This window comes from Vanessa atalanta, chromosome 16 (assembly GCF_905147765.1).
Source record: "Vanessa atalanta chromosome 16, ilVanAtal1.2, whole genome shotgun sequence".
Classification (NCBI taxonomy): Eukaryota; Metazoa; Arthropoda; class Insecta; order Lepidoptera; family Nymphalidae; genus Vanessa; species Vanessa atalanta.
Genome location: NC_061886.1, coordinates 6,695,203 through 6,722,204, shown reverse-complemented (window position 1 = coordinate 6,722,204; position 27,002 = coordinate 6,695,203). Strand labels below are relative to the sequence as shown.

The window sequence follows — 27,002 nt, the reverse complement described above, 5'->3', positions numbered from 1 at the left end:
AGAAGTTCGAAACGTCAAAGTTTACTACCATAGACTATACATCCACATGCCAGAGACATTCTTATTTTTTAATATATAGGCGAAAGTATTGTATTGTTCATTTGGTTGTTGTAGTGCTTTTGTCAATATTGTACTGATTATCATTATTTAATTACTATTTTATAAGATACATATATATATAAATTTTAGGAATAATTCATGTTAATTATAACAATTTCAGCTTCAATTTCTAGTCGTAAATCATGATCTGAAAATAAACAACAAAATTAAATTAATGAATCATTATCATATATTATAGATGTGAAAAAACTGTGGAAGATTTATATATTTATTGTAGTCTTTTTGTTTTCATTCTCTTATGTTTCTTTTTAAGAATTTATAAATGATAAAGATATTCAAATTAATTAATAAATAGAAGAGACAGAGAAAAGTAAATACATTCCCAAGGGAATAAAAACGGGATATGCAATACCCCGTTTCACGCCTTGCTTTCTTTCATGTAACTGATTGAGATATTGTCCCAATATATTAAATACTAATATATTGGTACTTGACTTGGTAGACAAGCAAATGCGTTAGACATTTACACTATTACATTTGGCTTAGACACATTGACACCGTTACAGAATTTAACCATTCTTTTTATAACATTTATTCTTACCAACCTTGGGAACTAAGATGTTATGTCTCTGGTGCCTATAGTTACACTGGCTTATACGACCTTCCAACTAGAATACAACAGTAGTAAGTTATATAAATACTGCTGTTTGGGGATAGAAAATATAATATATAAGTTGATAGAACGATAGAGGCTTGCACTCAGCCCTACCATAAAATAAATTGCAATTAAGCAAAGCATGAATTTTGTTTCTCTTTAATAAAAATTGAATATATCTCAATTTCGAAATTCATCTGGTACGAATTTTTTTTAGCGGTGTATGAAGCACAATGATGTTGGTAACTAAAACCGAAAAATAAAATAAAACGTACAATTAGCAATGTCTGTTTAAATAATTATTGGATATCTAATATATGTATACATATACTCCCTTTAAATAAGCATGGAATGGATTGGCATAGATACGACAACAGACCGCCGAAGGGTAAAGATGGAACCCGTATCTTTCACATCGCAAGGTAGTCCTATTACCGATGATATATTGAGGTTTCATATATCCAATGTAACTAAAATCAAAGTTGTAACTGAAAAATACCACGCCTATATCGGACGAAGACTCGCGTTAGTGTCATTTTGTTGCGTTGTTGCGATATAAACTTCGTGTTCTTGAGCATTAAATTTTAATGTAGTCGTTAATTAAGGTCAATACAAAAGAAACAAACCCCCCATAATCCTTCTTCTACAGAACCCACGCTGCTGCTATGGATAGCAGCAGCGTGGGTCCAGGCCCTCCAAGTCTACTCCCTGAAAGATCACTTGCACGGTGCACTTTGATACTCCGAGAAGTACCAGGAGCGACCTGTAAGAACCCTCCATCTCATGCCCAGTGGGCACTAAGAGATGACTCTGCTCCGTAAGAACTTATTCTGTCCATATTAAAATTATCAATTATTGTCTAAGTGTTAAAGATAGAGCAAATAAAACTAATAAGATATCTGCAGTTATTAAAACAAAAACGATTGTAAAAGTTATTATTTATTACTGAGAGGTAATCTATAATACAATTATTATCGACAGAATACTGATTTATTTATTCCACGTAAAATATTTAAAAACGTAAAATATAATAAAACTAAAAAAAGAATAAATTTTCAAAAATAAAGTTATCTCTCAAACTAATGCATTCAATTAACAAAAAAAAATAGTAAGACTAATTAAACTAAGGACAAACAACAAAGGAAGCTGATTAAACATACGAAATGCATACGCTAAGTAAAAAGTTATGTTACTATTCAGTACACACTTATGTACATAATAGGTATCTAATATATACATAATAGGTAATATTTCATAAAACATAATACTCATACGAACTCATTGAAATAAATGGATTAATCTGGTGGAATAATTTATGCGCTTTTATTAGTAATAATACTAATAAAGCACTTGTTACTACATCTATTACATAATTAGAACTAGCTTTCCTTGTTTTAACTTCCAACTTTTAACTTGTTAAGTGGAATAAAAAAGATGATATGATATATTTATTAGAATATTTAGAGATAAGTTATACTCAGCACATAACGTTAGTAGATGTATATACCATTTAATATATTTGTCATAAAATACAAATAAGTATTTATGTAATTATTCCAATAAGACGTAATCACGTTGTCATTTTTTAAATTCCAATATGATAATATTATGACATTTATGAGTAAATCTTCTATCATTCGATATTGTAGTTAATAGATGATATAATATCTATTAATTATATCAGAAATCCGATTTAATGTTCACCTCATAAAATCAATCTGACACACTCTGTTAGATTGGGTAAAAGTCTCGTCTATTACTACTTGAAACAAATTTTACATAACATTTATTATACCTTGATTTACCACTCTCAGATAAATAATAACTCAGATTAATTATTTGTTGTGGTTTGAGTGAATTAGCCCTTTTTAGCCCTTGGAGGCCACATATTATAAAACTAACTCTGTTCCTACTAAACTACCTCATACGATTGATTAAAATTGATTTGTAAATGGTTAACGCAATATTAATTTTGTTAATAAATATTTGTTGATCATTGATGTGTCATCATATCCACATAGTTAATTAAAACAATAATTTACAATGCTCTCGATTTTTTTTTTTTCAAACATATATAAATAACATAATTTGTGCTAATTGATATTCAAATTCATTCGCCATTAATTTAGCTCACTTCAGAACAACATTTCTATTTTTCAAATATTTAATGATACAAACTCAAAAGGAACAATAGTATGTCATCTAAGTAAAATATTTCTTGTTAATATGATATTGAAATAAAATAACTATACACCTCCTTAAGCGTAAGTACATCATATTATTATTTTTAATCATACCCACATCGTATGAAAATAATATCATTGTCTTAATTTCTTTAAAAATTAGACATTTTGTGTTTCATATTATCAAATAGATTTAAAACACATCGCAAAAGTTTTTGAGTTGAAATTTATTTTTAACAAGTACTAGTTCACTTTTACCAACAAATGGGTGAAGACAAAAACCTCAAAAATACACGCTCTATAAAATATCGTCGATGGCATTGTGAAACGTGTGATATATTTACTAATTCTCATAATCAGTTCAATCAACATCTGGAGGGAGTTGGGCATCGGCATAAAATAATGACAAAAAACAATAGAACGACAAACAATAGCAAGGTGGATGAAGAGAAATGCAACACTCAATTTTACGTTTTAGCATTTATACAAGTGGTTATAATTTCGTTTATAATATTTTATGCTATTATTAAAATTTGTAATCATTAAATAAGAGATAAAAATTAACATAAGTAGTGGGTTTTAACGATGCCTTAAATTTCGCGCCACAATTTTAATTGGCGGAGAAGTCGTCCCCAAGCGTTCACGGCTTCTATGCGCACGAACGAACGCGCAGAACAATGAGGTAGCAGCCATTTTATGTCGGTGCCTAAGAAAAACATAATTCGAATGGCCAATCTTAACGAAATTGTGTAATTAGTGCTCTAATTTATGTGTTTCTGCACACGCAACTATTATTAGGTGTTTCTTTACTTATGTGAGTAGAAACTAAGTTTTGCTATATATAACGATAGACAATAAGCGTAATGAAACTTATCATTTTGCATATAAATGAAATGATTATTATTGAAAAATCTGTAGTTTGTTCCCTCCATAAAATATGAAAGATCAGTGATTCTTACGAGTGCGAGTATTTATTTGTGAACTATGTTTGTGTTTACAAGTCTTTAATAGGCGATTGATGGTATCGCAAAAATGCATTCTGCATATTTAGGCATAAGATATGACATAACTTTCCTTACTAATAGTAATTTACTGCTTTGTAGACTAGTTTTTGTTTACATTACAATTGTAGTGGTCATTAATTACGCTTCTCATAACAACCGGCGTCGCGCAGCTTCGGCTTAAGTTGGGGACAAAATTCAATAACGAATTGGCCATTTTATTGATGGCAGGGGGGGAAGCTGGGTGGAGACTGTCGGTGAGCATCGGCCATTAAAATTTTTAGGCCTTTTTAACAGTTTTCTTACGTTTTGTTTACACTCCACCGAAATTGCAAAACCTACAGATATAAACAAAAAGTAATATATTATGTATGCTCACATACGGCGAATAGATAAACACGCATATCTGAACTTATTGAGCTCATAAATACAACTGTACAAAGTTGTTATATTATGATTAAAGCATTCAGTCAATGCCCTATGAATATAATATAATATAAATTATATTTCTTTAAATGATTTGTTGATATTAAATAAGTTATAAATCTTATTAGAATAAAAATCTAATTTATTTAAGAAAAAAAGTAATAATTATTAGAATAATATCTTATATAAATAGCATGTAGTGAATAAATAATAATTGTCAAAAAATATAAAATATATTTTCTTGTGAAATTAGGAATAGTAGTAAGTCATTTAATTTTAATGATGTATTTTGTTTTTTTTTTTTTTAATAATAAAGTATGTTGATGTTTTTTTGTTTCATTTTTTTGTTTTAGTTTCAATAACTATGAAAATGTAACATGAAATACTATTTCTTTATTGTTATTATATATGTTGTTAACAGTCTACTTGCGCCATATAATTATATTTAACTAGTTTTTCGTCTGCCTTTGAAGAACCCTTTCCTTGGTGCAGGAGCAGAGATGAAAAGTAACCTGTGTGCTATTACAGAATATATCTGTACAAAATTTTGTTCAGATCCATTCAGCCGTTTCAAAGTGATTAATAACAAAGATCCATCCATCCAACTTTATCATTGTAATATTAGTATAATATTTAGAACATTTACAATTTATACTTTGACAGAACAGGAAAGTAGCAAATACTTAACTATTACTGTTTTACTTAACTACTGTTTTTCAATTCAATTTGATTTTATATTTTATACGTTATACCAGGTAAACATTAACTTGAATTATTTCATTTCCATTATTTATTGGAAAAAATGTTTCATTATATACAATTTTTTTTTATATAGTAACTAATACTTTTTTTTTATATAACAAAAAAAAGAAAGAATAAAATAAGATTTTACTTTTCCGATGTTCATGATGAGTAATTATCTATGAATATTTCTGTTTCACTAAATTATACATACATATTTTTCCAGTAAATAGAATAAAACTGAGTAAATTATATAAATATTGTACCAAGTCGGTGATACAAACCTTTAGGTCTAATACCAATAATATGTTTCAAGTAATTGTCATCCATACTGGATTGAATGTTATTTTTTCCATCAGCAGGTTGTGCTTGATGATGGGGGTGCAAGAAGCAGTTCGCCATTAGTTTCCCGGCACACTGGGGCGTGGGCGTCGGGGGTGTGGCACGGGGCGTGGGGGTCCCCGTGCCACCCCCCGGCGACCTACTCGCCACGATATCCATGTTCGAACAGCAGATTAAGGCTGAGCCTATGAGGTAAGTAACATAAGCTTGGGCTAAAAATATAATAATGCAACCATGATAATTTGCATTTATTATTATCATAAATTTAAATGAAATTAATAGTAAAGTTATATTCACAGTTTCTACACACATCCACATATAAATACCGGTCCCCCAACAATAGTCCGTTCAGATTCAAACCATGGGATCATAAATATGAACCAGCACCATCCACAAGAAGATTCCAAGGATAGCCTCATAGTACAACAACAAGTACAACACCAACAGGAGCTGCTGGAACAGCACCAACAACACGAAATGCACGATGATGAGGTAGACAATGTAAGTCTTGCAAACTTTCAACACTTGTTTTATTAAGAAAATGTAATGAATCCTCTCTATTGTTCCACTTGCTCATGTACTACAAAATACTTATTAAACAATACTTATTTTGTAAAGTATTTATGTTTCTGTAATGTTTTTTATTGAACAAACTTAGAATATTGTAAACTAAAAAAAATATAATGTGTTTTGTCTGATTACAGCTTAGCTTCAAGGGTATGGAAGATGAGGGGGTAGAGATGGATATGGATGGTCGACAATGTTCTCAGGTAAAATAAATTGATATTTTTTAATTTTTTCTTAAATTACTCAACAGTAAATTGATAAAATATGACATAGAGCTCATTTGTCTACTTATATGATTCTATATAGTACCTTCTGGGGCAGTAAAGCTATAGACTTCATTTCACATGATTATTATATTTTTTGCCATTGTGTCAAGTATAAGTTTTCCCCCTTCAAAGTGCCAGCAAATACATACTAAAGTTAGAATTAGAGGTACCTTTAGATATATCAATTTAACTTTTGGATAGTGTTATTTCTCTATAATTTATGTATAGTTTTATTTATTTTAGTTTTTATTTACTTTTGTCATCGGTATGATAATAACTTTCTAAAGTATAATTTCAAATAAACAGGGTATGGGGGTTGACATGGGTTCAGTTCAAACAAAAATGGAAGTTTCAAATGGCGGTCAAGGAATGCCAAGGTCCAAACCTCAGGCCTGTAAGGTAAAGATAAATAATGTTAACCATTTTTTTCTCTAGATCAAATTCAATAAAAAAAAAAAAAAACATGTTTTGGAAACAAATTGCCAGTGTTCAATGCTTTTTCTTCAATGAAAGGGCTCACAGTCCCTTTAAAAACTTTTTTCTTACAAAAAAAAGGAACTAAGACTCATCACAAACATTTTCCTTTTAATAATTATTGTAAACATAGACAATAATACTTTAATGAAGCATAATATTTTTTAGTAATTTTATATACAGTAATAATATTACATGTAGTTCATCAGATAGTTATATTATAAAAGATTAAAACAACATATGGTTTTCAGGTTTGTGGAAAGGTACTCTCATCAGCTTCATCCTACTATGTCCACATGAAGCTACATTCAGGAAATAAACCCTTCCAATGCACGGTGAGTTCTAGTGGATATATTTCTCTCCATTCGATTATTAAACTAGGATATTAATTTACTTTCAAATTTGTCCGGCCACTGAACTCGACGGATTCTTATGCAGATTTAGAAAACTCGTTTATAGCGGTGGTAGGAATATTTAATTTCTCTGAGTATAAGGTGGCAAAGTAAACTAGTCGAGTCTAATCTTTGGATCGCTAAGATAGAAACAACTATACTCATCGATCGTACTCGAAGGGAGCCGGCTCCAGTGAACCGTTCCCAATACCGATACTAACGGCTTCGGGTCGCCGACGCGACAGCCGCGACGTATCCGTACAGCGGCGCTTTGTCCCGCAGGTGTGCGACGCGGCGTTCTGTCGCAAGCCGTACCTGGAGGTGCACATGCGCACGCACACCGGCGAGCGGCCCTTCCAGTGCGACCTCTGCCTCAAGCGCTTCACGCAAAAGTCCAGCCTCAACACGCACAAGCGCGTGCACACCGGTGAGTGCGTCACACACACACACACCACCCGCCACTCCCCTCTCCCCTCGCTGGTCGTCCGTCAGTTATCTTTATATGATTGATTATAGATTAGTTCCAGTCGATAAAAAAAAATGCTTTTTAAATTATTTATCGGCAAAATACAAAAAAATAAATAATATTTAAAACTTTGTAATAGACTAGAAATTGAAAGGTGTGTTTTAATATTTTAACGTACATGATGAAATTGATAGCTTTTAAATGATTGCTTGCATCAAATGGAAACAGACTAAAATAACATTTTATAATAATAAACTAATAGCAGTATTGAATTAAATGCAAATATGTAATCCCATAACAAGAATTGACGTCAATGTTTTAGGTTTCGATTCCTCATTATTTTTATTGCGCCTACACCGAGATCAAATGTATGTAGCTATCGATTTCATATTAATAAAAATTAACAAGGTTGCAAACATCACTGCTTAAGAAAATGATTACTATTGTTAAAATAGATAAATAACATTTTAAAGTAAATGTATATAATTTTTTTTTTTTAAGTGGGGGCGATCAGCGATTATCTTTGATTATGCTTTTTTATGTTATTAATAGAACAGATTTTCATAGCTAATTGAAATTAAATTTGATCTAGAAATACCATATTATTTATTTCTAAATATATTTACAGTGAGGTTTCCTTTAGCTCTTAAAGTAATAAAACCAGCATATGAGATCAATTGTCACTGTGTCAACATTTACTTCGAAATTGCTCCATATAAATGTTACTGATATTTTATTTACTATAACAGATATTTTGATCTCATGTGATTACTAATGTAATTTCCATAGGTTTACATGTATGTACTGTAGTTTATCTAATTCTATATTAATATCATATCTAATTCTATTGAATTTTTGTAATCGTAGTCAGATGTGGTACCTATAAAGTAGTCAAGTAACGAATCATAGAACATGTTTGTTTGAATGTTTTATGGAAGTTACATTATTTCGAATACAAAATCCCTTTAATGGATAAAGTACATATAATTTAATCGACACTCCCATGTTTAATTTACCATGAGGGGATTGTTTTTTAGAATTTTATATACTTTCGATCAAGTCAACCTCCTCCTGTTTCCGCGATAACGATGTACGTTTTGTTTGACTTTTTTATTTATTTAATTTTTGTTTATTCCTCGACTCTCTATGGCTCCGTTCTGCCGCCCTGATAGTTTATTTAATATTGTTTTTTTTTTTATAATTTGTGTTTTTTACTACTGCATTAGTTTTTTTTTTTGTGAAACGAGAGCTTTTTTATTTTTTTATTTGATTGAATAGTATAAACTTAATGGCTTAACTTTGGGTGAAGTAATTTTAGATAGTACTTGTATTCTTAAGTAAATGTAATCAGGTAAACAAATAAACTAAAATTACGAACAGCAACGATATAGAAGTAGAGATTACATTTTCTAAAGCATTTCTATAAATATTGTGTAGCACGTGGCCTCTGGACGAAACCTTTAGAGATGAAATGTAAATGATATACACTAGCCTATATTATTTGTACGCATTATGTATCAAATTATACAAATGATCATAACGAAGTTACGACACTGGTGCGACTCACAGTTCGCTCGCGGCAAAACTGACAACACATATGCTTAACATAAACATGTGAATAGTTTTTGAGTTATGTCACGTAGTGAATTTATCTCGTACGAAATCAGGGCGTGAGGAAGGCTTCATCGATGAGAGGCAAACAGGGGGAGGTACGGAATACACGTTGGGCTCGCTGGAACGAGTCACTACCATGAGTCCATCGTGCGTTCTTAGTGTAGCTTGAATGAAACGATGGGAGAGTGTTTTGGAATGTGGCCTCGCTTTTAGATGAGCACATGCGAGCCTTGATGGTGAAGGACCGGCCCTACAAGTGTGAGCTCTGTCAGATGCGCTTCACGCAGAGCTCCAGCCTCAACAGACACAAGAAAATACATACGGGTGGGTTTCAAACACACCGCCCATAGTCGTTACACATCTTTGCTTTATTCAAGTCGGTGTCACACCGTACGGCCCAATCTATATAATTTCGATGAAAGCTTTATTTTATCACTGCGTACTAGGTAGAGTTGTACTGCTAATAATAGACATACGCTACTAGGAGTCATGAATAAAAGAAAATTAAAACAGCATGAATCAGTTTCATATCCAAGTCGTGTTATAGTGTTTTGTATCCCATCGGTGCTAGGGAGCTCTTCGTAGCCTGCCTCCCCCTGTGTGTGGACGGATGTACAGTTAGACTTGTTAGGTGTAAATGAAATAAAATTGCTTGAGAGAATGCAGTGATGCTATATCGAAACTCGTATAACTTATAGAGGAGCACAGACGAGCCCTGTTAGAGAAAGTGCGGCCGTACCAGTGCCACATCTGTTTTATGCGCTTCACTCAGAAGTCCAGCCTGGGCCGACACGGAAAAATACACACCGGTAGGCATTTTGCCCTAAACTCCTTAAGTAGACAATGAATTATGTAATTTTAGAGCTCACGTATATTAGGCAGTACCTTGTTGAGAGCGCCGAGAGCAGTTTTTGTAGCTGTATTTTATTGATATTTCTAGAGGAGCACATCCAATCGCTGATCAACAAAGTGCGCCCCTATCAATGCGACATCTGTGACAAGCGGTTCACTCAGAAGTCCAGCCTTGGCACTCATAAACGTATACACACCGGTGGGTCCCTTGATATCTCATTTTTTGTTCCTACGGTTTCTGAGTCACAATCGAAAAAACGTTTCTACTATTGCTGTTGTGGCTTTGACACCTTTATTGTGAATAGTTTTAAGGGCTCCCAATCTTATTTGTAATGAGGGTTAGCGATTTGGAAGTGTTTTAGTAGTCGTATTTTTTTTGTAATTTTTTTAATGATGTATAAAAGAAACGGACCGTTGCAATAGGGTTGAACGCGCTCAAAAACTATTCACAAACACTTAATTGTAAAGCATGTGTTCGTTGTGAGATTTTGTTAAGTTATCGTAGGCGAGAGAATGTTAGATGGACAAATAACTTGGTCGAAATTCCCTCATGGTAGTGGTGGTTCGCGACTCGGTATAGTGCGAGCTTAGTAGAATTATTTGTCCATCGAGGTTTTGTTTTGTTTCTCTGTCCCCCCGTGCCCGTGTGTGGCGGCGCAGGCGAGCGGCCCTTCCAGTGCACCGTCTGCCTCAAGTCCTTCACGCAGAAGTGCGCGCTCAATTTGCACGAAAAGATACATACGGGTTAGTAGCCCACATATACACTTTAAAAGCAGTTCCTTTCGGTACGATAAGCGATTTACGACTCGTCACACGCTCATACCATTTCATTTAGCGTCATGCTTATTTCCCGTTTTCCGTTGCCAGCCCGACCCGTTGTTTTACGATCTCCTTTCGACGGCTTCCATCTCGTTGCTTTCGACTAACATCTCGATTTCTTTTAACTCATCACTACGCGCGCTTTCACGTACTTCTGCACTCACCGAATATCCTTCCGCCTTTTTTAGATCAGCCGACCGTTAAACCCTCGCATACCCGTAATCATCTCCTAAGTTTAGCCATTACTGTTATCATCATATCTTCACGATTATTAATTCTTTCACAAAAGCGATAATGCAATCGCCGCAAAAACGCAATTTTGGCGGCTCCGTGTCGGTATCATTCGACTGCGCGTATCAAAATTGGGCTCAGTCGTGCTCTCGGAGCTCGTCGCATTGGCCGCGGCTCGCGTGCGGCGACGTGCGTTACTCGCTTTTGTGTGTGCACTGGGCGCAGTGCACGGGCGTCCTTACACGTGCGGGCGATGCCCCGCGGCGTTCGCCCGCCGGCCCTACCTGGACATTCACATGCGCACGCATACAGGCGAGCGGCCCTATCAGTGCGACGCGTGTCTCAAGCGCTTCACGCAGAAGTCGAGCCTCAATATACATAAACGGACGCACACAGGTGGGTGACACCGCGGGCCGGACTGGCCCCCCGCCCGCCCCGGCCTCTCTCCACCCTTGTCTCTCTCTCCTCCAAATCTCTATTATTTTTAATTTGGCGTGCTCGTGTGTCTCTTCTTTTATGTTTGCGCGAACCGTTCCGACCTAGGCGCTAGACGCGTAAAGATTTGGAGCGGAGTTAGCGGCGAGCGGCGACCAGTCCGCGCCGCGATCTCCGTAGGGCGAGGGCGAATAGCGCCCTTGCTGGCTCGCCGCCGCTATAATGTTTGTGTTGGGCACCAGTCCAGGGCAGACCGTTCCAGTGCCTGTCGTGTCCCGCCGCCTTCACCTGCAAGCAATACCTGGAGATACACACGCGCACACACACCGGCGAGCGGCCCTATCAGTGCGACATCTGCCTGAAGCGCTTCACGCAGAAGTCCAGTCTCAACATCCACAAGCGGACGCACTCAGGTACGTGGCGGCGCGGCAGGGACGGGCGGCTGCGCGGGCGCGGCACTGACTGTCGGTGTGCTTACAGTGCAGGGCCGGCCGTTCCAGTGTCTGCAGTGCCCGGCCGCCTTCACTTGCAAGCAGTACCTCGAAATCCATAATCGCACGCACACCGGCGAGCGCCCCTACCAGTGCGACGTCTGCCTCAAGAGATTCGCGCAAAAATCTACACTCAACATACACAAAAGAACGCACACAGGTTAGTTATTTTTTTCTATAATTTCGCTTCAGTTTCTTTATCTGTCGAATCGATAGCAGATTGTTTGTGTATATATAACAAGATTAATGTTGTCGGTGCCACATGTCCGTCGTGAGCGCTCAGAGTGTATCGATTGTCATCAAACAGACGAACTAATGTGTGTGATGGTTAGTGCAAGGGCGGCCGTATCAATGCATGGAGTGTCCGGCGGCGTTCACTTGCAAGCCGTACCTGGAAATACACATGCGCACGCACACTGGCGAGCGGCCCTTCGAGTGCGATGTCTGTTACAAACGCTTCACGCAGAAATCTACACTCAACATTCACAAGCGCATTCATACCGGTATGATACACGCGATCACTACGGTAACCCCCTCGTGGTTTATCATCAGTATATCAGTTGGCAGTTAAACAAGATTACCACTTTTGGATCGAGTAGAGGTCTAAAAGTATTAGTCTCATTTAATGTCCAATAACGTGTGTTATTTTAGAAGCCTAGATAATAAATGAGACGATTAGCATTGTATAGATTTTTTATAACCATTAATATGTTATAAACGATAGACGACTGCTTTCATAGTTTCGTATAAATATTGAACTTACAATTTTTTAATGCTACTCGTCCATATGCTTACGAAGTTTGGGTAGCTATTCACACAATAATGAGCTTAGCTTGTTCTTAGTTTTTGATGAATTGTGTGAATGTATCCACTGCAATTGGAAGAAATACATAGAAGACGGCAAATTGCGATAACAGGTATATTTAATATAACCGTTGTGACTCAATGATGTGGCACCGACAACTGCTTATTTTCTTTTTATTTTATCATTCGCTGCATCATCATTTTAAGTTTCAGATTTATATCATTTATTATGATTTTTTAGCTTAAATTCATTAATTTCAGACTTCACCGTACTGCCTAATTGCATCTTGCCGTCTTTTTAACACCATTTTCGCCTTCGCTGCCTCTTGATTAAATATATTTAATTATTTATATACTTATATATATGTATTATTTTTAAAAATTCGTTTTCATTTTTAGTTTTAATAGTAATCGCTTTCATTACTTTTAATTTACCTTTTAAATTATCCTTTATATTTTTAATCTGTTATGTATAAATATTTAATGTTACAGGGGAACGTCCATACGCATGTGATATTTGCCAAAAACGATTTGCAGTGAAGAGTTACGTTACAGCACATAGGTAAAAGAAGTTCTTGTCTGCTATCGTCAACATTCATATTTTTTTTACTTAAAATAAAATAAATACCAAGATAAGTAAAGTATAAATAACACTTATAATATTTTTTAATTGATAACTCAAACTTAGCACAGTTTGCATCATACCTCTATTACTTGGTGTTAGGGCTTTGTGCAAATCCGTCTGGGTAACTACCCAGCCACTCAGATATTTTACCGCCAAACAGCAAAACTTAGTGTTGTTGTATTCCGGTTGAGTGAGCCCGTCTTATTACTAGCACAAGGGATATAAACTTTACAGACTATAAATATATTCTGTTGCAACTTAAAATTGACAATATTTTTCAATCATATATAATCAACATCCATATACTCTATATAAAAATTGTAAGATGTGTTAAAAGTAAAAGTTCACATAGTGGTACGTTTCTATTATATTTCATTATTTGAAATAAATCATCACAGTCCAGTCGGGTGCAGTCGGGGCGGCTATACAGCACAGCACAGTAACGTATTGTACCTGCAGATGGTCGCACGTGGCGGACAAGCCGCTGAACTGCGAGCGGTGCTCGATGACGTTCACGTCGAAGTCGCAGTTCGCGCTGCACATCCGCACGCACTCCAGCGGGCCGTGCTACGAGTGCAGCGTCTGCGGGCGCACCTTCGTCCGCGACAGCTACCTCATACGGTACGGCGATATACGATAGAGCCTTTAGGTGGACACTTTATGGTCAAATAGCATCAAAATATTTTCCGTTTGTTTTAAATAAATATAAATCGAATTAAAATCAGTTTAACAATACTTCTTTTATCATATGTATTTATTTAAGGGTAGAAGGCGTACTGACCAATCGACCACTTGATTTTTTCCGTGAAATATCTATTTGAGATATTTCATGATAACAAAATATTACACAAACGATCTAACTTGTCAAATTACAGTATAATAATTATTTTTGGTCCGGCAGGCACCACAATCGGGTGCATCGCGAGAACCACAGCAACGTGTCTGCGAACAGTATCGGCACTATTAACAGCGTGGCCACTAATACGAACAACTCCAACAACGGGAACTACGACTCGCCCGGTGTCTGCGATTTAAGGTAACAACTTAGTATTTCCTTACCACTGTGAATAAAATAATTAAAACGGATGGTTTAATTGCACTAATGATTAACACATGTACATCATAAGTTACTAACACGTGGTTTTACATTCTAGTTTCGTGCCAATGGTGAACCGTTACATGACGTCTCAGGGCACCCAGGTGTCGATGCAGGACACGCAGAGTAAAATGTCCGCCATGTCGCCACAGTCCATCGCCTCAATCTGTAAGTTGAACATCAGAAATAATAAATATAATGCGTCGGCCGATGAGTAATGAGACGAGACGTCCGCAGCGTCGCCGCCGCCGCCGCACACGCCCACGCCGCAGCCGCTGCCCGCGCTGCGCCTCGCCGACTGATCCGCACTCCACACGTACGTGCCCGCCGTTATGCATATAGATAGTGTCGCAAACACGACTTTATTATATTATGTCGTACTGCTTTGCTAGCGTCCGCTGTGAGTGTACTTAAAAATAAATGCCGATAGCCGACTTATTGCCACTATTTATTTATCTTAATAATGTATTTATTCTCCGCTTTGACAATCTTTCTAGACACAGATAATCATAGCTATTCAGATTATTTTATTTTTGCTTTTAATACTTTGCATTGCTTCACCTTTAAAATAATAACAAAATTAACTTTTTTTTTTTTATAAATGGCTCTTAGATCTTTACAGTAATGAAATATTTTCGTTGCAGAAGTTTTGATAGCTCTCGATGGATCGGCGAGCGGTTCGAGTGCAATAACTAAAAAGGCAGCCGTCGGAAGCAGCTAAGAGAGAATAAAACGAGAGCAAACATTGAGAGCCGAGGCTCCTGAAAATGTCCAGCGTGGACTTATACACAAAAACAGATTGTTTATTTTATATTATTTATTTATCCGTTTAATTTCGTCGGCCGTGACGCGTGCGATAGGAAGAGAAACCCTCGGGCAGCAATGGCAGCAGCAGCGGCAGCGAGCGGGACATCACAGTGGAGTCGAGGAGTAGCAGTAGTCACGTAGCGGTACCGCCTATCATTGCATTGTGATTTATACCCACGACTGTGATTTATCTCTACCATCACACGATTATATTAATTCGTGGTGGCAAACATAAATCGATACTTAACTCTCATCGTTATAGATCGTAGGCCTAAATTTATGATCTCATATTCTAATTTGCTTAGTGATAACTTTCGGAATCGTATATGGTTAATCTCCGACTTTGAAATTCTAAATTTTTAACGTTCACTCGCTCATTATCCGCGTCTTCATTAGTCGTAGTGAAAGTAACAATATCTTATTGCGATGCTTTAACTTAGGATGTGTCAGTGTATATGAAGTTCAATAATTTTATAGAACTGTTACCGTGGACATATGAAGTATTTTGATCGGTAAGAATTTAAGGGACTCTTTAGATGATACTTCTCCTAATTAATCCGTAAGAATGCTTTAATAATGGTTCAGGTTTCATACGAGAATAATAATATATACAAGTACAAAATAAATCGAGTCGCAGAGTCCTCAGAGGCAATAATAAGGCTTCACAAAATAAATTTAATATGATGTTTATTGGAGTAATCCAGAGAAGTGCCTGTTGCAACATAAAATTGGCAATATTTTTTAATCGTATTTCGTTCATAATAAAAATATGTTCGGTGTTCAAAATGTGATCGTCGCCACAAGTCGATCGCGTGTGGTCATATGGCAATAAGTGGAACCTAAGGCAGTTGTATTTCATGTGCGGTTAGTTATCGGTACAGAGCGTTTCATTTGTGAAGCTTCTTACTAAAACTTTGTGTGCCTTCTAGCAGATAGCGATGTTAGGCAATATCAATCATAACACCATCGATAACACTTCATTTTGTTCACTTGTCTCGACTTTATTCGCGATGTGTTTGATTTAATTTCTCATCTTATTATTACAAAATATTGTTTTTCGTATAGGATACGTTTTAAATCATTTTATGAAAATATGTTTGCTGATGTTAAACATTGTTCCATTGCTATTTTATTCGAATAATAGTGATAACATAGATATAGCGCAGTAGTCTTCCAATACCTTGAGACAATGTTCTTTAGCACGGGGAGTGCAAGTAATGTGTCCGCTGCGGGGGTTCCTTATGGTTTGCCATTATTGATATCAAAGATAGATTGGTGCCATTTCTATGTAAATGATGTGGTAGCGTAAGTTTAGTTAAGTTTGCAGGTCAGGGTAGATTGGAAATAAAATATTGTAGTGAATCACTTTCTTGTAGTGTTATATACCAACTTTTGTCTGAACCGCGATTTTTACTTCTAACAATATAATATTGTTTTTGTTTTCTGTTTATATATTTTTTTATATACATTATTTTATTTCCACGACGTTGTGTGTCCATGAGCTGAGGGTCGAAATTGTAAATATTGGTAGGGTTTATTTATTCAAATGGAGTAATACGATTCAAAATTAATGTAAGAACATTATATGATTTGTAGAATCATTTTTCTTCTACAATCATAGAGTATATCGAACTGATGATAAAAAAAAAATAATGAAATTAATCATAGAATATTTAGCGCAGAAGTATACTTTTGGGTATTAAAATCAAAATTTCCTTGTAGATATAAATATTAATAATAATAATATATACATATGGATGTTGTTTGATAGTCCTCAATATTTTTTTATATTTTGATAGTTCTGTATTTGAGACACGAAAAAATAGGCCAATAATTCTTTCATCATTTACATATATACGATAAATATGTATGTAGAAGGTACTTTAAGATAAATTGACATGACGGATGCATTTAGTTTCCCGGAAGAAATAAAGATAGAAACGATTATCAAAATATTTCTTGTCTTTAATAAATTCTTTTTTTATAAGTTTCTTACCAAGCCATTGAGAACAGTATTATTTAGAGAAACTAGAAGTTTGGTTTAACGTGTAGAATAAATCTTCAATTACCAGGATTTAAACACCATTGAGACAAAAATAACATTATTTACCAATAGTTTGTAGCAACACTGTCAAATACCACGTAATTGGTTTTTATCAATGTTGGTACTGTATAATTCATAGATATTATGAATGGGAATAGAAACACCAACATAGTAAACTAGGTACATATAAAGTATATAAATATATGTTTATCGCATATCGAAGGCTCGGGGAGAGTGATTTTTCTTTGAGGAATTATATAATTAGTTATATATTTTTTGTTGTTATCTGTTCAGCCTTTATGATTGTTTTCCTTATTATAAATTATTAATGCATTGATCTATCGTTGCGTTATTCTCACCGAGTCGAGAGATAGGCATAGAACCGTCCCTTTTCCGTTACGAAACGAGCTCCCCTTTTACAACCCGTATTTACGTATCGACTAGGGCAAGGCGCACGTTTCGTAAATGATCAGGGTCTAAAATAAAAACAGATAAGACGCATAAATTAGGTTGAGATCCACTAAATAGTTTTTAAGGCGAGTCCTAAGTGGGTTAAAAATTTGTGTGTCTTCTCTGCCCAAACTATTTTACATACCGATGTTAGTTACTATGTATACTTAGAGGGTAATATTAAACTATGTATTTGATTACGTAACCGTCAGAGTGTTATAAGTTGTATTTCTCTTTCTCTACTTATATTTTTTGAACCGTAGAAAAGACTGAATCACTAAAACGATCCACAACTTTGAAACATAAGAATACTCACGTAAATTGGCAAAATTTTATTAGATCGTATATTTATTTTTGTTAAAACATCGGAGCGGTTGTGGTGTTGGACCAACCAGTTCATATGTAAAATTCATAACTTCGGTTAAAGAAAGCGTACATATCCTTATCCTGAATATAAATGTATAGTTGCGTTTTGGAAGCAGAGTACTAGTCCCGGCCGCGGTGGAGCGAACACGAACAGCAGTGAGCCTTGTGTAATCGTTACGTCTAAGCTACATAAATATATTTTAGTTCTATCGTATCGTTAGATTTACGCGTACTTCCGCTTTGCCAACATATTGCGTTGCTTACATCATAATCATACGAGAGTACAGCCTAAGGATTTTAACTTTTTTTTTATATACTGAGAGCTATTTCTAAGTCACTGTTTTTTTACAATTTGTAGTTATATATTATTACTAACAAAAATGGCTAAAAGCCAAACTTGGACACGTTTTGGAGTATTTTACATACTTTTAATTTCGATTTTTATTAAAAGTCGAAGAACAAAAATCATGGCATGATTTTTTATCTGCGGTCATTTAGTTATAGCTCTACAGAGTTTTATTGACCAATATTTTTAACTACAACTGTTTTTCTTTTATTGTTAAAATTTTTAGGCTAGTTTATATTTTATGAAATAAGTTAGATTTGTTAACTGTGGTGTATTACATTGCACGTGAATATGATATGACCTTTACAGCCTTCTTTGCGTAAACCATTGTTTTAGTCTGAATGTATTGTGATAAATTAATTATTATTATTAGTTTAATAAGCGGCTGGTAACACTTAAACTCCGAGTAGTGATAAAAGCGATTATCCTATCGGACAACTAGATGTTGTTACTTTCTATATTTTATATTGTTATTTTTTCCTATTGATGTATACGTTTTTTTAGATGATTACAAATTTTATTCTATGCGGACTGACTCTACACGCTACACTATTAATAGCTATTTAGCTGATTTGGGTGTTATCATCAACTTAAATATAATTCTTATTCTATTTTATCCTTAAATATTGTTTATCGTTAATATTTTGAGAGTATACAACTTTTCAACTAAGTAAAGAGGCTGTAAGGGAAATTATGTAGTCAGCATTATGTATATGCTTTAATGTGATTTTTTAAATGTACTCTTTATTATATAATAGTATCATCAATCAATATAATTAGCGAACTAACAAAGCGATTTTTAATTTTTTTAAGTTCATAGTGATTTATATTGAGATCAAAATAAATACAGAGTTTATTTAATTTTATGGAAAATATACATTGTAAAATTTTAGTGCTCTTTTTGAAGAGCTCTATTAAAAAGAAATCTATATGAATGCAAAATAACAAGTCACGATTCTTTTAGAGGTCGCCATGTAGTCGAGAAAAATAAACGTGCCATGATATTTGTGGCTAATTTTCTTGTTTAATTTATCCCTGCACACAAAATATATATCCCGTATACGGCTATTATAAGTTAAGTTCTAGCAAAATGATCAAAAGAAACAACAACAAACATTTATTGTAATCAGGAACCAAACTTCTAACATACATATACAAGACTTTGTTTCTCCAAAATCGTGCTGTGGAATTCTAAGCCCAAACGTAAGTACCAATAGTAAAGATGTAAAACCTTTTTAAAAAAAATCTGTGTCAATATAGTTGCAATATTATAAGCATAAACTCAATATAAATCGTTTTATTAACATGAGAGACTATTATTATAATACTAGTATTCTATAAATTTATGAAGTATTGGCTGGTATCAATAACGAAGCTCGTTGAACGGCACCTTTAGTTAAGTGTCTAGACTGTTAATTAAAAGGCTAATTTAACCAGAAGGCTGTAACACATGCATTATTAAGCAAAATGTTATGATAGCAAGTGAAAAAACATTCATCCGTAATAATCTAAATAAACCATTTTAAGTATATACTTACTTTTTTTTCTGTTAGATTAAATGTTTAGCGAGACAAACTCTAAACTTGCACAAGATTTCATAAATAACAAATATCAAGATGTTGTAGCCAATCACTGCAATCTAGCACTCCGTTTATTATTAAATGCCATGGTGCACCTTTGTGCCATGTTGTTTAATCCGAAATTCATGTTTATAACTTACTGGTATTACGTTGAATGTAAAAAAATATACTTATCATTTTAATTGGGTGATGATTTCAAATTATTTATTCATTCGTTGGACGATGCCAAACTCTTGCAAGGCAATCTTCATAATATAAATAAATTGTATTGACGAAAAAAAAAACATTTTTTTACATAATACTAAACAAATTCGTTTTAGGAGGATAGATAATATTTCAAACAGTAAGTACAAAATAAAAAACTGTCCTCTAAAGGAGTCTGCCACAACACTATACCATCTACTATGCCCACTTGTACGTATCGACAGGCCTCTAAGCCGGTTGTGGTTTAAGACGATGTAATAAGCCGACACCTTGAAAGAAGTTAATAATGGTCACGACAGTAGTTAGAAAAATCTTTTCACTTGGCCAAAAGTGAAAAGATTTTTCATATAAGTCATAAACCACACAATGACAAAGTGCTTCAAAATTCTTGGTTTTGTTTTGCGTAATTATAAATTTGAAACATTGAAAAATTTTCATTTGAAACTACTCTTATTCATTTAAAACTACTCTACCTTTTACTTAAAATTCATAAGTGTACATAATTTAACTCCGAAGTTAAACTACTGGTAAAACTGACAAAATATAAATGTAATCATATGATCTAATTTGTATTTGTTTTGCCTGTTTTACTTTTTTAATATTAATCTTCTCATGCGTCAAATTAAGACATTTATAAGATAAGCACGAACGTCACTATTATTGAATACCGATTATAATTTAACGTGGATGGGCTAACTTTTACACATTACAATTAATAAAACTGTGTGATCTAATATGCTAATAAATAATTACACAAATTAATTTCAGTTCTTTATTGTGTACTTTAAGTAGAAAATGATGAAATGTCAAATTGGGACCATCAACAGTCTACAACAATTTCCTCCTTGACTACATTAGCGTCGCCAGCTGGGGCCATAGAGTTATCCACAATAGGCGCTGGGCTTTTATAGTACTTGTTACTTGCGTGGTGCTCTTTTAAATATTCTCCGCCCATTTCATAGTACTCTTCTTTAGATATACACCATTTTTCAAAGTCACTGCTACCAGCAAAATCTCTGGCACCATACCATGCATCGAGACAAGGATTTTTTGCCATTACAACTTTATGAGTTGACTGAAACGGTCGCATTTCGAGGAGTTCTCTTTCTAATCGCTCTTTCAGACCTGAAAATATAAATCTTATTTTAATATAATTTGAGATACTTGTTGTACCTCTTACTCACAATTACTTCATTCATGGAACAAAATGTGAGTGAGTTGCACTTTCTAACCTGGAAATTGAGAACATCCTCCGGTTAGAAACACGTTATTTGCCAGCAACAACTGATCTTCGTCACTGAAGTGTTTGAATACGTATTCCAAAGTTTCCGCCAAACCGGCTTCCAAATTGCCCATCATCGAAGGTTGAAACATTAGCTCCGGGGCTCTACAATAGGAAACTAAGCAATATTATTATTCTTTTTATATTGTCAAATTATCAAATGTCAAATTTATCGGTCGATTCAGGTATTCGTTCTATAGTTATTGACGACCCTGCATTAGGTCGCGACATTACAATTCTAGTAAATTCGGAAGTCAGAAGGAAGATAGAAGCAAGCGACCTGTAGGGCTCGATGGCGAGGTGTAGCTGGTGCTGGTGGTGCGAGGGCTGCGGCGGCTCGTGCTCGCGCAGCGCCTCCTCCAGCTCCACAAGGCGCTCGCCGTCCGCCTCCGAGTCCGAGTCCGCCTCGCGACTGATGCTGTTGGAATGGAAAACTTTACTTATAACCATCAATAAATTATAACGTTCAAATTTAGGCATTATTTTTCGTTCTAAATTGCATGTGTTAAAAAAGTTCTTAAACTTAATAATAAAAAATATATATTTATTACTAAAGCAGAAGAAAAGATTGTTGCTGAGTCTTACTCAAATTATATATTAGTAAACTGTTCCTAGATATCGTTAGGTCTCGTAACATTAAAAAAGACAATCGCATAGCGGTAGCGCACCTCTTGTAGACGTCCCAGTCGGAGTCGCGGTAGCCGAAGTCGTCCCCGGCGGCGGCGAGGCGCGAGATGGCGCGCATGCGCTCGGCCGCGGCCGCCGTGCGCCGCTTCACCATGGCCGCGCGCCGCGCGCGCCGCGCCTCGCGCCGCACCACCACCTCGCGGTACTGCTCAGTGCCACACAGACCTCAAACGAATGACGCTCCACTCGCCACGTCCGCGTCACGCGCGTCTTACGTACCCATGCTTTTATAACATACGATTCAGGGTACGGATTACAAAATGTCAAAAGCTAATTTTATTTACGTGTGATCCACTAAATATAAATTTATAATAAAATGAACTGTTTTAAACCTTCTGATCCATAGGTAATAACTAGAGATGAAACGGATAGCAGTTTGGCCGGATACCGGATACCGATTATTCGGCCCACCATGTGGCCGGATAGCCGGGTATCTGGCCGCCGGATATCGGGCGAAACTTAGGCGGTCGCAATTGCGACCCTTATTCTTTGTGGGCAGCTAATGCCAAACAATACCCAAATTTAGCAGTTTGCCAAAATCTAACTTTCTACACCTTGCCGCAGGATGTATAGCGAAAGACTTTTTTCTGAAGCTGGCCTTATTTATGAAGAGAAACCGTCTGCTACCTCTCGATGCAAAGAAATTAGTATTTATTCATCATAATTTGCCCTTAGTGCAGTATGAGTACTAATTCAATCAATTTCTTTGTATTACATTAATTTACTTTTGTGTGATTAAAAATTTCCAACCAAAACAAGTTATATTTAAGTTAAATGATACTAAGACTAACTAAAGAATTACTCAAAAATATGTTTCTTTTATCCAGTTTTTTTTATTCAGCCGGATGTCTATCCGGTATTCGAATAGTAGCTATCCGGTATTCGGCCGGATAGTATTATGGCGGCCGGATAGGCCGGATACCGGATAATTACCGGATATCAGTTTCATCTCTAGTAATAACTCTAAATGTCTTAAGTAAAACGATTAATTTATTGAATATAATAACCAAATACATTACTGTTCCGAGGATTACGAAAACAATACATTTAATATTGTTCCTATAATTTTAATTATTATCCTAGCAACAAATTTAGCCTGTTCCGATATAACTACTAACAATTAGTGTGCGTTACCTTAGCGCGTGTCTCATCGAGCCAGATTTGGAAGGCTTCGGGGTCGGTGGGGGGCTGGAACCTGCCAGTGGGGCGCGGCTCGGCGGGCTCGTCCGCGTTGGCTGCGGCTGCGATGCGTTGCTTGTTTTTCTCTATTCGCATATTTAAGTTTGCTATTTGTCTCTGTAATGAAAATTAATAATTTAAAATTGAATAAAATGTTTTCTTTTGTTTTTATATTTCCAATGGTGTTAAATTTCATTCGTTTCCTAAAATATTATTTCAGTTTCTTGTATAATCTTCAGTTTTTCGCTTTAAGTTTATTTGAAACATTCTTTATAAATGGTAGTATGTTTTGTGATAAATACCTGAAGATCGCCATAATTCTTGATCTCAAAACCTTTGATAGCTTCATTGAATTCCTCTGTGTCACCATCTTCTATCAATTCCTTTAAAAACAAAAACAGTTGTCACAAATTGTCTTAAAATAGTTAAATTTGATACAAGTTCTTTGAAGCAATTTCTCAAAATACAATTTTACAATTTAACAAAATACTTTACATATGATACTTAATATGCCATACTTAATATGCCATACCATGTTCTTGTTGACCAAACACACATTCAACAAATATTCTTTTGAGCTTTTATTCAATTAGAAGCATGGATCTGATAAATATCTGACACAGTACAATTCTTCAATTTTCAGTAATTGACATTTTGAAATAATTGACATTTGATGTTTAAAGTTCATTCCATGCCATTCACAACTTAAACAATATGTAACACAATAACAAATATAAAAACAACCTGAAGAGCTAGCAATTGATTTAATTGTTCTTCATCTTCTGCCAGCCTCTCGTCTCGTTTCCTCGCATTTATTTCTAGAAGCCGACGAGCCATCTCTTTCTTTCTTTCTTTTTGTTGTTCGGCTATAAAGTAAAATATTTTGACAAAAGTTTTTGAACAGTTCTGTTCTGAATGAATATAATAAAATTTAAATGCAATGTATTTTTTCATTGCATATTCTGTCAATTTTTCGTGGCATCTATTAATAGTTCATAACAGTGAAGCCAATACTAAATGATAATAAAAAATCGTAATTAAGTTAATCACATTGTAAAAAACCTATATATTAAAAATTAAAAAAAATTATTTTCGATACATTTCTTATTTTACAAAAAACTTAACAGCCTTTTTGTCCTACTGGTGGGCTAAGGCTTTTAAATCACGCTTTTATAATGCGGGCTGATGGATGTGACAGAATTTCATTGAAATAGCAACATGAAAATGCATGCGATCTAACCACCATCTGGAGAGAGCCTCTCTAACGAAAAATATATAATTTATAAATAATATTAAAACAGCTGATATCAGATACAAACCACAATACAAAGTATTGTTGTGTTCCAATTTGCAGGTTTAGTGAGGCAGTGTTACAGGCACAAGAGATATAACACCTTAGCTCCCAAGATTGGTAGTGAATTTGTATTGTAAGGAATGTTTAATAAAATGGTTGTAAGAATACAGCACTTATGTTTATGGGCAGTGTTGACACTTACATTAGATGTCCTATTTGCCCATACACAAACAGACTATTCAAAAAATATATCACAAATTCATAAAACATTTGACTTTAATATTTTGTGGTGCGACATGTTTTACCTGTAAGACCTGAAGAGCTTGTGGACTGTACAAATGGCAGTTGCACTCTTATAACATTAGATTCATAATAATCAGGGTTTACCCATCTTCTAATTTCCTCTTGATAATCTAGAGCTATAGAACTGTGCTCGTGAAGAATTTCTTCAATTCGAGACATTGTTATTGCATTAACATGGACGGGATATTTTAATTGTAGTAGCTTGTGCATGTAGCTAATTATTTCACTGCCACCTAAAAGTTATGTTTACATATTTATAATATAAGTAATATATTATTTATATAAGTAATGTAATTTTTTGTAATATAATTTTATTTTATGTAAATATAAAGTAATTACCCAAATTGATTCTTCTGGCATGTTCTTCTATAACTTTTCCTTTTATAACAGGTATAATATGAATAGTATGGTAGCCGCAGTTAACAATTAGTGCGGTATCGCCTATGTCATTCTTATAGAGACTGAACAAGGAATCAACTCCGTAACTCACAGCTGGAACTCCATAACCTTCGAAGAGGAGCTCTGACATCACTATGATTCAAAAGAAAAAATATCAATGATATCATAATTATGAGTTTATATCAAACCAAAGGCATAACATTTATAAGAAATAGACAGAGCATTTTTATGGGTGCAACATATTAAATAAGCCTTATTCTGTTGTGAATAAATTTTAATTCAAATTAACAGGGTTGCAGATAGCCAAGTAGGCCACCTAAGGGTAAGACATCAACACAGCAGATAGGCAGTGGCAGATTGAAAAAAATAAGTCATTCATTTGTTAGCTGTAAATAATATAATAGTATTTAATTTGTTCAGTAAAAACACTTTACACTTACATTGCCTACTGTAATTAGGTGTGACAAATGCCTCAGTCATCACTATGGGATGTGGAACACAACCATCGGAATCAATACCCAAATGAGAGAAAATGTAATCACACACTTGTTCCTGAACTTCAAAATGTGTAACAACATTCTTGTCAAACTGAGTTTTTAGTTGGAACCTATAAAGTAACATACAATATAATAATTACTAAAGCTTAAATATCAAATATAATTATATTAAGTAATACTGTTTTTTATTAAGAAAAATAATATTATATTAAGAAAATATATTTTGGTTTCATTGTTCAAATGGAGACCAATGTTTTAATAAAAACTGAATTTAGTGTGAAATTTCTTGAAAAATATAACATAAGTCTATTTATGTTAACATGTCACAGTTTTGTTTGAATGCCATGATAGTTTAATATTGTTATTTATCATTGATTGAGTTTATATAGGAATGACTTACATTTTTTATTTATTTTATATATCTTGTTTGCAAAACAATACTTAAAAAAATTATACATTTAGATGAACAAAAGTTGCATGAGGTGTAATAGGCCAATTACTATCACAGTAAAAAAAAAAGGTACTAGATTATTATGTTCATATAAGTTCCATAATTTCCTTGAATGTGTTTAAACTAGAAACACGAATTGCTTATTTTACGATATACCTTACAGCTTCTATGTTAATAATATCATTTCCAATTTGAATTGGTGGAGTGACAGGAGGCTCTGCGTCCTTTTTACACCGATCTTTCCGCGGTCTAGCGATTAAATTTTTGAAAATAAAGTGGGGCTCGTCGTGTACTGACCAACCTACCCTACATTGATATGAACCTAAAATAGATTAATTAAGATATCAAATATTTCTAAAATTATTAATATGAAAAAGTGCACTTAAGTTACCATTGTCAATTACTAAAGGAGTATGACCAAACTTTAAAGTAGGTCCATATTCATGAACAATATCTTGCACAGTTTTTTGATCTTTTAGCACTAAAACATCTTCCATTTTTTAATGAATTCAAAGTTTAACAAGTCTTCTTAGTAGCGGCTTTGAATATTTGTATTTTCATAAAATTTGACTT

The 27,002-nt window shown here is 34.5% G+C and overlaps 2 protein-coding genes across 12 annotated transcripts; one reads left to right on the top strand and one right to left on the bottom strand.

The window, feature by feature from the left end:
• Positions 1-3,067: 3,067 nt before the first annotated feature.
• Positions 3,068-19,568, top strand: LOC125070146 (zinc finger protein ZFP2-like). Of its 11 annotated transcripts, XM_047679866.1 has the most exons (22): positions 3,068-3,712; positions 5,429-5,474; positions 5,539-5,600; positions 5,708-5,909; positions 6,113-6,178; positions 6,548-6,640; positions 6,967-7,050; positions 7,390-7,534; positions 9,401-9,511; positions 9,886-9,996; positions 10,128-10,238; positions 10,700-10,783; positions 11,402-11,485; positions 11,767-11,937; positions 12,005-12,175; positions 12,348-12,518; positions 13,312-13,381; positions 13,904-14,065; positions 14,346-14,480; positions 14,599-14,708; positions 14,778-14,856; positions 15,185-19,568. In XM_047679866.1, the coding sequence occupies exons 3-21, from the start codon at positions 5,566-5,568 to the stop codon at positions 14,840-14,842; spliced, it is 2,181 nt and encodes a 726-aa protein (XP_047535822.1). In that variant the 5' UTR covers positions 3,068-3,712; positions 5,429-5,474; positions 5,539-5,565; the 3' UTR covers positions 14,843-14,856; positions 15,185-19,568. The 11 variants fall into 11 exon arrangements, with proteins under 11 accessions (XP_047535822.1, XP_047535821.1, XP_047535824.1 ...); XM_047679865.1 differs by having other exon boundaries at positions 5,426-5,600; XM_047679868.1 differs by lacking the exon at positions 9,401-9,511 and having other exon boundaries at positions 3,069-3,712; positions 5,426-5,600.
• A 1,538-nt stretch (positions 19,569-21,106) lies between these two features.
• On the bottom strand, positions 21,107-27,001 carry LOC125069800 (actin-related protein 5). Its single transcript, XM_047679377.1, has 12 exons — positions 26,821-27,001; positions 26,586-26,751; positions 25,922-26,088; positions 25,422-25,613; positions 25,085-25,315; positions 24,230-24,351; positions 23,788-23,868; positions 23,441-23,602; positions 22,288-22,451; positions 21,900-22,037; positions 21,570-21,724; positions 21,107-21,462 (listed from the first exon to the last, which is right to left on the bottom strand). The coding sequence occupies exons 1-12, from the start codon at positions 26,924-26,926 to the stop codon at positions 21,158-21,160; spliced, it is 1,989 nt and encodes a 662-aa protein (XP_047535333.1). The 5' UTR covers positions 26,927-27,001; the 3' UTR covers positions 21,107-21,157.
• Between the last annotated feature and the right edge of the window lies 1 nt (position 27,002).